This window comes from Lichenostomus cassidix, chromosome 15 (genome assembly GCF_008360975.1).
Source record: "Lichenostomus cassidix isolate B80296 chromosome 15, HeHo_3.0, whole genome shotgun sequence".
In the NCBI taxonomy this organism is placed as follows: Eukaryota; Metazoa; Chordata; class Aves; order Passeriformes; family Meliphagidae; genus Lichenostomus; species Lichenostomus cassidix.
This window is the reverse complement of record NC_139496.1, coordinates 10,027,272-10,042,753: the sequence shown is the minus strand read 5'-3', so window position 1 is coordinate 10,042,753 and position 15,482 is coordinate 10,027,272. Positions and strand designations below refer to the sequence as shown.

General features: G+C 48.4%; 1 protein-coding gene across 5 annotated transcripts in view; it reads left to right on the top strand.

Annotated features, from left to right (window-relative positions):
* Positions 1–15,482, top strand: part of BICDL1 (BICD family like cargo adaptor 1) — a 66,096-nt gene that overhangs the window by 43,654 nt on the left and 6,960 nt on the right. For 3 of the 5 annotated variants that reach the window (XM_085076101.1, XM_085076097.1, XM_085076100.1), the window contains 7 exons: positions 2,386–2,502; positions 4,544–4,690; positions 5,663–5,842; positions 6,117–6,335; positions 7,472–7,615; positions 10,850–10,980; positions 13,553–13,673. In XM_085076101.1, the coding sequence (XP_084932227.1) occupies positions 2,386–2,502; positions 4,544–4,690; positions 5,663–5,842; positions 6,117–6,335; positions 7,472–7,615; positions 10,850–10,980; positions 13,553–13,673 (1,059 nt within the window). Of the gene's footprint in view, positions 1–2,385; positions 2,503–4,543; positions 4,691–5,662; positions 5,843–6,116; positions 6,336–7,471; positions 7,616–10,849; positions 10,981–13,552; positions 13,674–14,537; positions 14,647–15,482 lie in introns of all 5 variants that reach the window. The other 2 variants (XR_014855357.1, XM_085076098.1) reach the window with 2 other exon arrangements.

Genomic DNA, 15,482 nt, shown 5'->3' with positions numbered 1-15,482 from the left:
CAAGTCTTATAGTCCTGCAAGCAGTCTGCTACTGGAGAGGACCTTTGAGGTCAATTCATTTCCCTTCTGTCATAGGCAGCCCTCTGAAAGAAGCTGCATGATAAAGTGACCCAGCTCCATTACAAAGTTAATTTTTTTGCCACCATTCCTACAACTGTAATGGTGCAGGAAGAGGAATCCTACAGCAGGTCCTTGGAAATGCAGAAATCTTCCTATTGCCAGCTTTAATATACTCTTATCCGGTTTATTCACATCTTTCTTTTCTGCCAAAATTGTGCTTCTGCTTAAATAGCGCTTCTCCCTTCTGTGTGCTCATCCGTGATGTATTTATAGGGAGTCCTCTCTCAGCATTCACTGCATGAGATAAAACAAGCCATCCTTTTTTTAGACTCCTTTCGTATAACAGACTTTCCACAATCTGAATCATCCTTGCAGCTTATCCCTTCACCTGCTCCAGTCTGGGCATGGGGAGCAGAATGAGCAAGAGCAGCTATATATTTTCTTACCAGGGATTTTACAGTGCCATTAATACTCCCTTGTTTCCTTACTGCTATATTGTACATTTATACTCTCTGTACATAGAATTCTTCAAGCATATAAATTATGCTGCACAGTGAACCATCAAATAGTGGTGTGTCATCTCCTCTGGTGCCATTTGTGATCCTTGGGAGTGTGGTCAGCATCTTGCAGGCAAAATCCTTCAGTGCTTTTCATCTGGTGCTTTTTCATCCTTGATGGCTCCTGCAGAGTGTTTCAGCATGAAGATGTTTCAGCAGTCATTACAAAAGCAAGTGAATCATTCAAAAAAAGCACAATCCATCCATCTTCTTTAGTGTCACCAATTAATGGCTGCTCAGGATGCTTTGCAACCTATAGTTGCTTAAGGGAAGAAAAATAACCAACCCCTTCCTGTAGTGCTGTGCTGTCATTATATTTTGTGTACCCTGCCTGTGCAAGGAAGCTTTATTAAATAAAGGAGGCAATATGCAAAGGGTTCTGATACAGGGCTTTAAAGAAAAGGGGTAAACAGTATAAGAAGGGAAGTAAAAAACAATTGGTAGACAAGATTATTTCTTATTATTGGAACCCATTTCTCTTCTCAGAAGCCAGTGGTCAGAGCATGATTTGGTGGCCACACTTCTGTCTGCTGTTGGCCCTCCAAGCAAACAGCATTGGGGCCAGCACAGTTTCCTCCACTTGATGGAGCTGGAACAGCCTTTTACCTCATGCTTCTGGTTTGTAGTATTTTGCTGCAGACTGTGCAAAATAAGGGATCATTTTTAAAAGGGAGCAGTGTTGCCTTTGTGGGCACATCAGTCTGGGTCTGTGTGCTCATTGCTCCAGTTACAAGCTGCTAGAGCAGAGTCATTGCACCCTTTGGTGACAGCCTTGGGGACTGTCAGAGCACCCAGAGTCAGATCCTGACCCACATTTGCCAGATATTAGGATGCACTCCCTAACCTGCCCACAACTGCTGACTTCAATCCCTCCTTCCCATCTCACCTCCTTGTCTAAGGTATTGTGGCTTTTGCCCCTGGACACACCCCCAGCAGGACAGCAGTGCCACCTCTTGAGGGGAATCAATTCAGTTCCAGCCCATGTGCTGGAGCTGGAGGTCTGTGCCTAAGTGTAATGGAACCTGATGGAAGCTAATTAAATAGAAAACCATCCATTTGTGCTGTCTCATTAGGAATTCATCATAAAAGCCTTATGTTGTCTTACAAGCCTAAACAAGTGTGTTCACATGTAAAAATCAGCCATAAAGCTATCTGGAGAGTAGTTAACATGTCTAAGCAGTCATTTGTAAGGGCTGCCTCAAGTCTGGATCCTGCAGGTAGGAATGGCCTTTCTGCTCTCCTCAAACCACTCTGCATAAGTGAGGCATCCCTCCTTCAAAATGGGAAAGAGGGACAAGCCCAGGGATCCTGCACTGACAGTCATGTGGAGTGGATGCTTCTCCATCTGGCCCCGACAGGAGCTGGGAATCAGAGGCAAAAGAGCACTTGTTATTTGAGAGCTGTGCCAAAGATGTTCAGAGGTTAAGAGAGTGTAAATCTAGTAGGAGTGTTTCCTGGTCTTCTCAACCCCAGCTAGGCTACAATTTTTAAGTAAAAGTGAATTTTCTGTAGGACACAGGAGTCATTGTGGTTTTTTCTCAGTGGAAAAAAATTATGGGCTGTGTCCCCTTGGGTGCCCCAAGGGAAAAATCAACATGGTTTAAAGTGTCTGTCCAGGATGAGATTTTAACTTACCCAAACTGCAGAATTCAGAGTTTCTGTGGGAACTGGGGCTTATGCAGAAGTTGTGTCAGGACAGGTCTCCCTGGGCAAGAGGAGATAGATGCTTTGGGTCTATGGGGTAACTCCAGCTGGTGTCTCCTTGCAGGCATCGGAGGTGGAGCGGCAGCTCTCCCTGCAGGTGCACACCCTCCGGGAGGACTTTCGGGAGAAGAATTCCTCCAGCAGCCAACACATCGTGCGGCTGGAGAGCCTCCAGGCCGAGGTGAGTCACCTGCTTCCCTCCTTCTGAAAGCAGCTGGGGCTGTTTGAGCTTGTGTAATGACCTGAGTGAGCTGAGCAAACAGAGTCGGCTGGTGGAGCCAACAGAAGGATGGCAGCACTGGGGCAAAGGACTCACCCAGCAAGGATTTCTCCATGGTGTTCTGGCTGGGCTGGCTCAGAGCACCTTCCAGTGCTGCCTTGGCCACAGCATTCCTGCAAAATGAATGGATGAGAAGGATCTTCTAGAAGCCAAACCATGGCTGTGCTCCCACAGGGCTGCTGCCCAGGACAGATTAAATTCTGGAGCATGGTGGGAAGGTCTGCAAGGGGTTTTTTACCCTGTTCCTCATGCTTGCAAATAAAGCAGCAATCCTCTCCTGCCTCTGAGCCATGCACTTGGGAAAGCAAGGAGTCCCTGCCTGTTTTAACTCAGGTACATTGGCAGGAATGATAAAACTTCCTTCCTTTTCCATTCCCTGACAGGGTCACTAAGGACCACGTAGGCAGGAACTAGATGGGTAGAAGATGTCCAGCTCTACTACCCAACCACTTCTTTTATTTAAAAGCTGTCTGGAAGAGCTTTCCCTAAAATCTCTCAATTTCTTTTCTCCTGCTCCCACCTGCTCCTTGCTGGTCCCTCGCCTTTTCTTCCCCTCCCCTTGGTGTGGAGCAGCAGGTCCTTGAAGTAAGTATGGAGGCTTGGAAAGGGTTTGCCTGCATGTACATCACTGTTACCATGCATGCCTGTCACCATGCATGCCATACCTTGCCTCCTCACCTGCTTCCTGTCTCTTGCTTTCCAAACCCCTTTGCCCCTGTGCCCTTCCCATGGTCCAGGGCTCATGGCAGAGCGATGTTTTTTCTGTAACATGATTATTTACAGCATGGTTATTACTGGTCTGACCACCAAATATGAACTCCCGATACAATCTCTCTATTCAACCTCTTATTTTTCTTTCTCCAGCCCACACAAATCATGATGGTGGTGGGCAGAGAGATCTCAGAAACCATTAGTCACCTCAGAGCAGCTTTCCAATACCTCCAGCAGCCTTTACGTTGCAGAAAAAGCAAGTCCACACACTTGGCTGATATTCCTTTGTGCAGCCAAATCTTTCCAGCAATCTAGAAAGGAGCAAAGAGACAAGGTCCCAAAGAGGCCAAGAAAACAGTGGGAATTTGCTGAATTTGTCTATGCTCCATGAACTGAAAGGAAGCCATAGGGAATATTTAAGGTTATACTGAACTGGTGGATGTCTGGCACACCAGACCCCACAGATCCTGTCTGTATTAATGTGGGAAAAGGCTCCTTCTTCTTGATGAAACAAGAAGTGACCTTGGCTAGTGCTGATTCATCCTGTGCACTCTTCCCAGCTAACTGAGTCACGGAGGGTTTGTTTGGCACACTGTCCCTCGCCTGAAATCACTGCCCTTGACAATTAAAAGAAATGAACCAATTTTAAACGCAACCGATCACTGGGAGGCTAAAAATAAGCATGGCACAGAAAGGAGTCTTCACAAGTGAAAAGACAGAAAAATCCCTGGTGGGGACCTGATGGACACACAGCAATTAAGAACAGCTATGGGCAGTGCTTTGGCACAGCCCTGTGGGGAGCAGGATCCCACAGGCTCACCCTGGATCCCACAGGCTCACCCTGGAGTCTCCAGCACCCATACAGGAGAAAATGCCACCATTAGGGACCCTCCAGGAAAAGTAACTAATTTTGCCCAGTCTTTCAAATGATAAGGTGCAAGGGACAGGCAGGGCTGGTCTCCACTTAATCCCTTTGGATATTCTTGCCTCCCTGACCTGCCAGTGCCCACCCAGTCCCTTTGGAGATGCCCCTGCAGCCTGGGGAAGGAGGAGTTTCCTTTCAGAGCCTTCCTAAGCTTTAAACCACACACAAAGGTAGTTTCTCTCATATAGGTACAGAACACCTGTGTACATCCTTCAGCTTTTTGCTATTTCATTTCTCTCTTTGGAATGTGGTTTCCCTCCTCTCTGGTCCCTGCAAAGTCCAACAGGGCCTCTTTTTGCCCTGCAGATCAAAATGCTGACAGACAGGAAGAGGGAGCTGGAGCATCGCCTCAGTGCCATGATGGAGGAGAATGACCTGCTCCAGGGAACCGTGGAGGAGCTGCAGGACCGAGTCCTCATCCTGGAGAGGCAAAGCCATGACAAGGACCTGCAGGTGAGGAGGCAGCAGTGAGATGGGGAGGGGATGGGGAAATGCAGTGAAAGTCATGACTTGGGGTAAAATTGGCCATAAACTGGGAGACAGAACAACTGGAAGAATGAAATGGCTTATGCAAGAATGGCAGCAAGCAAGGTCCTGGGTGCTCCCCATGGAGACAGGTAACAGAAGCTTCAACGAGGCATCCTGACAGCAAAGAGCACCTTAGAAGGGAGATCTGAGCAAGGGAGTGGGGCTGGGTACTGGGGAAATGAGGTAAATGCAAGAAGAATCAGAGGACTCTGGTTGCAGTTCATTTTATTTATTTTTAATTGTAGAATTGGCTTCAAAAGGGCTTCTCTATAGACCCCAGTGTTCCAGAGGGCAGTCACTGGCCTCTTAGATCCCAGTGCTCAGATGGTTTCCCAACAATCTCCAAGGTGTTTACAGCCATGAATCACCAAATGTCACTCCCCGGAAAACAAGCTGGCATCTCTGGGGACTTAGGGCAGAGCAATGTTTTTCCATTTCACTTCTGTGAGTTGCCAAGCACTGGATCATAAGCTCTGCAAAACAGTCCTGAATATTTTTCTTTTTTCTAACAAATATTTGTATTTATATATTTTTACATATTTGCTAAAAACATGTCAATATCACTTTTTTTTAAATTCACTTCCTGCTGTGTTGTTTGCAGCAAATTTCTTTACCTGAGTCCCAACTTCTTCACAATATTCTTCATTTTAGTGCTGATTAACCTGCTATTTTTATCCTTCTGGTTATTCTGGAGCCTAAACAGTGTCTGATGACACTTGGAGATTATTAAGCTCCAATAAACAGCAATACCAGCCAAGAGTACTTTCCTCCTGGCTGGAAACCCTGTTTTGTGTCACTCATTCCTCCCTCTTAGCTCCCTCCCAAACCAAGAGATTGTTCCAGTCCATATCACCTCCATTAATATTTTTTTTCTGATTCCTTGATTTTCTTCACAAGCTGCACCAAAGCCAGCTGGAGCTCCAGGAGGTGAGGCTGTCCTACCGGCAGCTGCAGGGCAAGGTGGAGGAGCTCAGCGAGGAGAAAAGTCTCCAAAACCTCAACACAACCAGCACGTCCCTGCTCTCTGAGATAGAGCAGAGCATGGAGGCAGAGGAGCTGGAGCAAGAGCGAGAACAGGTATTTGCCCTCAAATCCTTGGGGAAGCCCACAGGCCTTTGTGACCAGCCCCAGGGCAAAAAGGAGTTTAATGCATTTGATCAGGATTTGGAGCTGAACCAAGGGCCAGAAAACTGGGATCGGGGTCTGGAATTAACACCCATTTGACCATAGGAAAGTAAACCTCTGCATCCATTCCAAACCAAACATGGCAATCACGTGCTTCACATTGCCATGGAAGGACGATCTCCATGGCCCTGATGGTCCAGACTAATGCCAGGTTGTCTTGTTCCAGCTGAGGCTGCAGCTCTGGGAAGCCTATTGCCAAGTGCGGTACCTGTGCTCCCACCTGCGGGGCAACGACAGCGCCGACTCCGCCGTGTCCACAGACTCCTCCATGGATGAGTCCTCAGAAACCTCATCAGCCAAAGATGTCCCTGCCGGGAGCCTGAGGGCAGCTCTCAGTGAGCTCAAGAGACTGATACAAAACGTGCTGGATGGGGCAGACTCCACGGTAAGTTGGTGGCACAGAGAGGCCTTGGCTTGTGCGTGTCCCCTGGCCCAGAGCTTGCTGCAGGTTCTGCTGGATCTTGAAGTCCCTGGTCTCCGAGTAAACCTCTGTGCCCCACAGAGATGGGCAGTCACTGTGCACAGCCCACTCCTTGTGTCTCAAATGGTCAGCCAAGAGCCAAACACGTGGGGTTTCAGCCTGCAGTGGTCAGACCACCTAAAGTTTCAAGCTCATACAAGCATCGTTGACCTGGGAGTCATTCTGGAAAATTAATAAAAGTAGGCTTACTTTGAGATTTTCAGTAAGTTAGAGTTTCAGTGTGGAAATATTGCAGATTGCCTTATACATTACAGTTCAGTTATTTCCTTTGGGATTCTCCTAACCTTGTGTTATTGGCAATAGTATCACAAAAGCATCATAACCCCTATGTCAGGAGGTTCTGCCCCTGTAAATTGTCATGGGGTAGAAATGTCTTGGTAGGAGCTCAAATCTCAAACCTGCCAAACTCAAATCCATGGCAGGTGAAGGGTTTTGCTGGCACAAGATGATGTCTGTAGGATGTGGTCCCCAGGCTGCTGGGCAGGAGGGGATAGCAGGGAGGCATCACTCAGCATCCACAGGAGTGCAGAATTACAAGAAGACACCTCACTTTTTGCAGTGGCTCAAATCAGGCCTGTTCCCGTCCCCTACAAGCTGGTTGCATTGCATTATTCCTTATTTGGGGTGCTGTGGTGAGGAAGACAGTGCAGCCCCTGCAGGGGGCTGTGAGGGAGTACTCACTCTCCTCGTTTAAGTACCCATAGGCTGAGTACAGAGATTAAGTTTTATTTGTTAATGGAGAGTCCTGCCAAAGGTCCATAAACAGAGACTGTGGCCACATGTTACCAAATGGGCAGTAGGTCTCTGTATTGGTTTATGCCAAGGTCTGCATGCTCTTTGCATCATGTGTAGAAGCACCACCCTTGGCTGAGCACATTTCCACTGTGGAGGTATTTGGGAACAAAAGTGAAATTCTACCAAAGTCACATTCACATTTTCTTCTTCCTTGTTTAGCACCCTCATCCCAAACTGGTATCAAATTAATGCAATTGCGTTTTTTAAAGTGAAGTCTGAGCAAGAGATTTCTCTCCCGCTCTCAGAGCTCTCGGCGAAGCGACGACGACACCTTAGAGGAACAGATCAGGAGAACAAGTGAGGATTCACGAGCCCTGAGGGAGTTAATGGAGGGAGAACGGGGGAAACTGAGGCAGAGTTTGGAGGAGCTGCAGCGACTGCACAGCCAGGTTAGCAACTCCCACACTTTCCATGTGGTCTTGTAACACCAGTGTTCATCATCCAAGACATGCCTTCCATCAAAGAGACCAACATGATAAATAACCCGGGAGATTTTAAGCTAAAATCAGTTATGGTTGGATGAGAGAGACTTTATTAAACCATTTGCAGAGGATTGAAGCATTTAGGATGAGAGTTTTTGATGAATTGTCTGGGGCCCATCTGAGGCATCATCTCAAGCAGCCAATCTTCTTTAAACCTTTCTCCCAATCTGCTTTTCAGCCAATCTGTGTTGCTTAAGTTCTTCTCAGCAGAAGACCCCACAGTACAAGACTGATAATGGGGTATTGGAAACCCAAAGGTATCCAGGCTGACCTGAATTGCTGCACTGAGCCCTTGTGAAGGGTATGTGCACGCATTCCATGGATATAATAGTGCTGCTCTGCTGTGTGTGGAGCAGGGCTGGACCCCTTCCACAGCAGCATCACAAAACCCTCAGAAATGCACACCCAGAGACTCCTAATCATGGCCAGCCTGGCACCAGCAAGCACCCCAGGGCAAACAGGGACCAGCTGAGGCAACCTCAAGAGCAAGGAACGAGCCAGCCCAAATGACACCAACTCCACACCCAAAGCACAGAATCCTATTGCATCCCTATGTGCAGCATTGTCTGTGTCTGAGGCCTTATGCCAAGAGCAGCAAGTGGAGAAAAGCATCCAAAGAGATGCTTGGCAATCCTTGTCTCTGTGGGATAAGACTCCAAATGCTGGAGGGGATTTGGAGGCTGCAGCAGAAGCAGCAACAACTGCACTGGAGCAGGGAATGGGATTAGTATCTCTGGTTGGTCATCCCAGCATTGCTGTATTGCCCTTTGAAGAATAAATAGGATAACACATCCCTCTTCAGAAAGTCAGCACAGCCTGGGGTCTGACAGCTTTCTGTAGGGCTGTGGGAGCTTCCACCATGGGACCAAAGAGAAAAGAGTGAGAGCATCATTAAATACCCCAGCAGTGATGGCTTCATGTGTGTGAGGGTGGGAAATGTCCTGCTGCCAGAGCAGCTGATCAGGGGCAGAGTGTGGGAGGGGAGCAGCCCTGGAGCCCATCCTTCCCCCAGAACTGCTCCTCTCAGCAATGTGCCCACCACAAGAGACACTTCTGAGGGTCCAGACTTCTGCCCAGAGTGAGACACAAGCCCATACTATGGCTGTGCTGCCATAGTCCTGTTCACCACCCACTGTCCCCACTTGTCCTTAAATACCTGATATGAAGGAGACAAGGGCTCGATCTTTGCAACCTGGTGGTGCTGACAGAGACCTTTAGAGGCTTATTTACAGATTTTAGGCTTGTCTGGATGCAGCACCTCCCCATACACCAGGCCTTGACAGGACATCAGGAGGGAGCAGCACTTGGTTGTTCTTTGCTCTGTCTTATCTCCCCAGACTCCCCAGCCAGGAGGGACCAGAAGACCAGCCCTGGATTGCAAGTCTGGAATGCTGTGTCTGCTTTTAGGGGTCCCTGACTACCAAAGCTCTGAATATTTAGTGAACAAAGGGAGGACTGCTGTTCTATTTTCTTCTCACATCTCTGTGTGATATGGAGAAAGATGGGGCATAGCTACAAATGCAGCAGCCATTACTCTCAGAGAAGCACTCCAGCCTCCCACAGCCAGTACATGTCTCCCACAGCTTCTGCCTGTTATCCAGCCTCACACTTGCTCCAGGTTAATAATCATTCTCACCTCCTGTTGAACAGGCAACATCGTCTTCTCTTCAGTGCTACAGAAAATTGATGCACATGGAAATCTGGTCCACCCGGGGGAAGCAGTGCTCTGCTGCCTCTTCATCCCTCTGTTCTGGCACTGGTATTGATACAGTCGAAGGGGAGCTTCTTCTAGATGGCTTTTGGGACCTTGTAGCATCACACACATTCATTGCTTCTGCCCAAGAGCACAGTGAGCAGGTGGAGACAGGAGTCACCCCCCCATCTGTCTACACTGAGAAGCTATTTCACACCTTCTACCTGTTGTTTTCCTCCCATTCTTACCTGAAGCACAGACAGAACCAATTAAAATCCCAAATCTATCCCCAAACACCATGTTTTGGGCCTCTGGATCCTCTGTCCCCTGGGACTTCTGCAGAAGTGCTCGGCACTTTTCTCATCACTCCACCACCACTGCTCTCTGTCACGTCACTGCTCCGAGGTGCCCCCCATATAGGGCTGAGGGAGGGCACAGCTCCCTGGTTCCCTGGCAGCCCTGGCACAGCTCCCTGGTTCCCTGGCAGCCCCAGCACAGCTCCCCAGTCCCGTGGTAGGCCCAGCACGTGGGGAGTCTCTGCACAGACAGGGTGCATTCACACCCTCCTCCCCCCGGCCAAGCCGTGCCGCGCTAACGGCAGATCCTCCCACGCCGGGGATGTGATGAGCCCTTTTTGACTGTCTGCCCTCTATTTAAAGATTTCTTTGAACATTCAAGCACTACTGAGCTGCATTTAGAGGCAGGAGGTGGGTCAAACGCTGGAAGGGTTTCCAGGTGGTGGAGTAGCGTAACAGAGCATGTGTGTGCCCTAGACAAAGAAATTAAACGTGTATGAAATATTGTGAAGCTGTGCTAATGCAATCCTTGCATGATTTCACACCCTATTAACTCACTCTGCACAGGACCAAAACGATAGATCATTCCTCAGACTATTTAAGACTCCACACATATTTTAAAGTCTAATTAAAATTGTAAGATGTGCCAGTAACACCTTCCATGGCATGAAAGGGAATTTTCACATCCTTTGTCTACAGCTTCATATTACTTCAGGAGATGTAATGGCCCCTTCAAAAAATCTTATTTGCTGGTAAATTATGTTAGCAATAATTTAACCCTGGAAAGATCAGAATTACAACAGGCAGACTCAGAGGATGTGTGCACAAGACAAACTGCTTGGAGAGGGGCGATATTTTAGCAAAGTCACAGGCAGATGCTGCCCTGCAGAGCTTTCAGTGCTGTTTCTGCATGTTACTGAGGCCTTCCTGGTGACACATCTTGCTCAGGCCAGCATCCCAAGGCAAGCCAGCACATTTCATGGAAGGTTGCACCAGCACTAACAGCCCCCTCCCAGCAGACACAGCTTCTCCTACGACCAGGAGAAGCTCCTTCTCTCAACCTCCAGGTTGGCCCGTGCGGCTTTTTTCCCCACAGACACTTGTGCGTTTTCCTGAGCAACCCTGGATTTCACAGCCTCCCTCTGCCCACAGGTGACGCTGCTGAGTGTGGAAATGACGACGCTGAAGGAGGAGCGGGACAGGCTGCGCGGCGCTGCCGAGGACAAGGAGGCGAACGAGCGGCTCCTGCAGGCCATCAGGGACCGCGACGAGGCCATCGCCAAGTGAGTGGCATCAAGTGCCAGCCAGGCTGGGTCGACACTTGTGGAGTGCCTTGGCAGGAGATGGCTCTGGAGGGGAATTCTCCTCCTCTCCACAGCAGCTGTGACAGAGTGATGTCTTGGCTTTGCTGGCATTGGGAAGTGCTGCCAGGAGCTTGGGAGCAGGGCAGGAGATGCTAAAGGCAGAGCTGCCCCATGGCTGGGTTCTGTGAACCATGTTTGTGCCATCCCTAATGCTGGTGTGAGTCACAGCAAGGAGGAGAGGACTTCAGGGACCCATATGGAAACATTAAGTGTGCCTTATTGGTCTTATTTTTCTTCTTTTGCTCTTCCAGACACACAGTCCTGCTTTTCTTACCATCCCTATTACAGTCTGCTTGGGCTTCTTCCCTAAACCATTTCTCTCATCACTCCCTCTCATTTCCTGTACCAAGGTCTTTCTTGCATCTCCAGTCCTGTAATTCTGTTTCTCCTTTTGGGATTTTCCCACTGGTTTGGCTCTTTATTTTACCCATCCTCCTTACAGATCTGTCCAGTTCTACTCCCCCATACCCCAAGCCCCCCTTCACCAGCCCTGTCCTTGGGCTTGCCAAAATGCCCTGAGTGCTCTTTGCCCAGGGAAGAGGGGCAGACACCTTTACCCCTCTCTGCTCTGCTAGAAAGGATTCATCTGATAATCCCTTCAACAAGCAGGTGGGCCAGGACACCACCACTCCAGCTTCTTAGGGAAAAGCCGAATATTCAAGCCCTGGGCAAGAGGAGGAGCAGTAGAGATTGCAGGAGCTAAATCAGCCGGCACCACCCCTTTTTATAAGTGGCTCGATCGTGCGTGCTGCCCTTGCCAGGATAGCTGGCTCCCAAATTCCCATCGCTGTCCTCTGTAACACCTCCATCTGTTGGCAAGGATCAGGAGCATCCATCCCAGCTGTCTGCCGGGCGCGGGGAGGTGGTTCTGACATTCCCGGTGCGTGTGGGTTGCCGGCTCTGCCGTGGCTATGGCAACACGCTGCCGCTGCGATCAATCCCCTGGAAACATCCAAGCAGCAGCAGGGAAGCGTCTCGACAAAAGGCTGTTTCAGGTGCCCAAACCACAGCCGGGAGTCGAAGGGCACGGCTTCTCCACTGTGATCCTGCTGGACAAAGCAGCAATATTTAGGCTGGCTGTCCTGCAGGGGAGGAGCCCCGGGAATGGGGCACGGGTGAGTGGCGGGGGATTAGGGAGCAGAAAGTAGCAGCAAGTGGAAGCAGCCAAAAGCATCCTGTCACTGGAAGTGAAAACATCCCTCCCAGACCGAGTGGGCTGTTCTCTGCCTGGGGAGACTCGTGATTTTCTTCCCACCTCACACCCCAAGGGTTAAGTCGCTTTTGTTGAACCCATCCCCCCCAAAATCCCTAACTCTGAACAGAAATAAAAACACTGCCCTAGGCAGACATCTGGCATGGAAAATTTTTGCTTGAAGCTGAAGTTTGGGAACATGGGAAGCAATAGGAAAATAGGATCCTTTCAGAGGAAGTGTTAAGCAACCAGTACCTGGAATATACTAACACAAATTCCCACGTTGCTCTTCTGCAGTGGAGCACAAGAGAGCTATTAGGAGACAAGGAATTAGCTACAGTTAATAAGATGCAATTATTTCTCTTGAAAATGTTTGCAAGGAAAGATGGTTCCCAGCAAGTCATGTTACAGTTCCCTATCACACAGCAGTTAATTGAAAACTTAAGCTTTGTGCTCACCTGTGTGCTCCCAGCATGGCAAGCAGCTGTTCCCAGCTTGGGAAGCTTAGGAAATTGCTCCATCCTAAAGGACAATTCCTTTCCACAAGCAAGGAGTAGCTTGAATATCTCAGCTACTGAACTCTCGGGGCTCTTTGGGTAACCTTGTCCATGGCATCACATGCCCAATGACCACCAAACGCCTGGAAAGAAATGCAGCAGAGGTGCTCCCAAGGCTGGGACAACTCCACTGAAATTGGAAGCTTTCCTTAAAGCCTAACATTTAATCCAAGCAGTTTTAACAGTTTCTCATTCTTAAAAAGTATATACTGTGATAAACTCTCTTCTTTAATTTCTTCCTTCAATCCAAGTCCCAAGTGAAAGCAGAGCTGTATTCTTTAAGGAGGTTTTTTTGTTTGTTTTATATTGCCATTTATTGATCAAGTGATCAGACGCAGGTCATTTGATTTTTAGCACATACCATTTGTTCTCTATGCATTAGTAAACAGAAGAAAAAGAAAAAAATATTTGTATATAGATTCTGCCCTGTTTTAGATCTCCATTTTATTGGCAGATCTTGCACATTATCCAGGCACATTATTATCTTACACAGTAGTCTGTCTGATTTTCTTTTTGTCTTCTTCACAGTGTGCTTATCAGAAATCTGCTGGTTTTAAAGTAATTATGTCAAAAGTTCTGCCCCACTCTTCAGATTACCAGATTGTCCAGAATACAACAGAGATGAGCACCTTAGGATGTGAGGACTTGCCAGTGAAAGACATAAATTGTAGACTTGTTTAGATATGTTTGACTCTTTGTTTAAAAAGAAAAAAGTGCCATACCCCAATTTCTGTCCCTGCAGGAAGAACGCAGTGGAGGTGGAGCTGACCAAGTGCAAGATCGACATGATGTCCCTCAACAGCCAACTCCTGGATGCCATCCAGCAGAAGGTGAACCTCTCGCAGCAGCTGGAGGCCTGGCAGGTGAGTATCCTGGCAGGGCAGGGGCTGTGGGACATGTGGGTGACTGTCCCCCCTCTCTGTGGGTTTGCTGCATTCTCTGCCCATGGATTGGGGTGTTTGGGGTGCTTGGATTTGGCTCTGGAGGAGCTAGTGGTGCTGTGGGGCTCGGAGGGGTGAGCTGCCCTCCCTGCTCTGAACCTTTTGGCTGTGAGCTGTTAATTCTACAGCTCTACAGCTCTAAATATTCATTTAAAATGGAGAAGCAGACTGTGCCTCCTGGCAGAATGGGAAATGTGCACCTTGCTGTGCCCTGGGGTGGGGAGGGGTCCCTGCAGGAGGTGTCCCTAGGCAGGCACAGCTTTGGGGACATGTGGGCACAGCATATGCATGCATTTCTGTAATGGAGCAGAAAGGTGGGAGAATGAGGTTCTGCTGATTGTTGCTGCACTCCTTTCATCAACTCAGAAGATCGTCAAGAAGGAGAAGCTAAAATCCCAGTTCTCCACCAAGGTAAAAAAAACAAAGCCATGGCAGTTCCACAGCTGCCATGGAGATGCTCTGCTTGGGGTTAGTGAGGAAAACCCTTGTGAAGGCAGAGAGCCCTTGAGAACAGACAAAGCTGCCTCCTCCCAGAATCAGCACTGAGGGAGGTCTAGTTCAACAGAAAATAAAGCAGACTCAAGAGGAAAGGTCTATGCCATTTATAGTTATTTGTTGCAGACCATGCAAGAACCCCAGCTCTACTAACAACCAGCCTGACCAGTAGAAACCTTTCCCGTACAACCTCACTCCTGTTTCAACTCCACTGTGTTTTCGTTTCTCTCTCTCTCTCTCTCTCTCTTTTCCTTTTCTTTTCTTCTTTTCTTTTCTTTTTCCTGCTTACAGTTTGCTTCCTCAGGGCTTTTTACTATCTGGCTCCTTTGGTTTCTGATCTAGTGGCCTTTCTCAGTTCCTGTACCAACAGCTTTAGTCGTACACCCCTCCTGCCTTTGAGGTGAGCTGCCCACACCCACCATCCCCTCTCCATCTGCTGCCACCATCACCCACATCCTTCTCTGCCCTCACCATCATCTGGCAAGAGGGGTCAGTGGGGGTCTCCATCACCCACCAATATTCCACACACAATCCCCATCCCAGCACCAGGCCAGAGGCAGCATCCTGCACCCCATGGTGAGGCTTTACCTGGGCACCACGGGGAAAGCCAGGCTGAGGTGCACATATCATTAACCCTCTATATCCACATATTTAGTATCTGGAAAGACAGACTGGGGTTTTACTTCTCAGCCTCATTGTCTAGTAAGTGACAATCAGTTCTCTGCATAGGAGCTGTCTGGATCCAGGTTCAGTCTGGATGGATGGTACAAAGTGAGACCTATTTAATGCTAGAATAAGCTCAGCTTAGGGGTTAAGAACAGGTCCTATTGCAGTAACACAGCCACCCCATCAGCTCTGAGCTGAGGCTCAGGCCCACTTCATGGCAGTAAGTTGTCTCCAACATACTGACCTGAGGAGTTACTACACAGCAGCAAAATACTTTCCAGCCACCTCATGTCCCCTCAACAGCAGCTCAGCCACAGAGGCACAAAACAAGTCACGTGATTTATGTGTTTTGGGGACTGTTTTGCAAAGGGGAATGTTTCTGATAAAATATTATAAGAGTCTCTGCTTTAGTTGGGCATAATTGGAGCCTTTAATCTGGTAACATTTTGTTCTTGCACACCTCTAGCCTGCGTTTCACCAAGGGCCATCAACAAGATTACAGTGTTCTAAAAGGACATAATCATACATTATTATAAAATGGGACTCAAGCAAAAAAACCTCCACACCCAA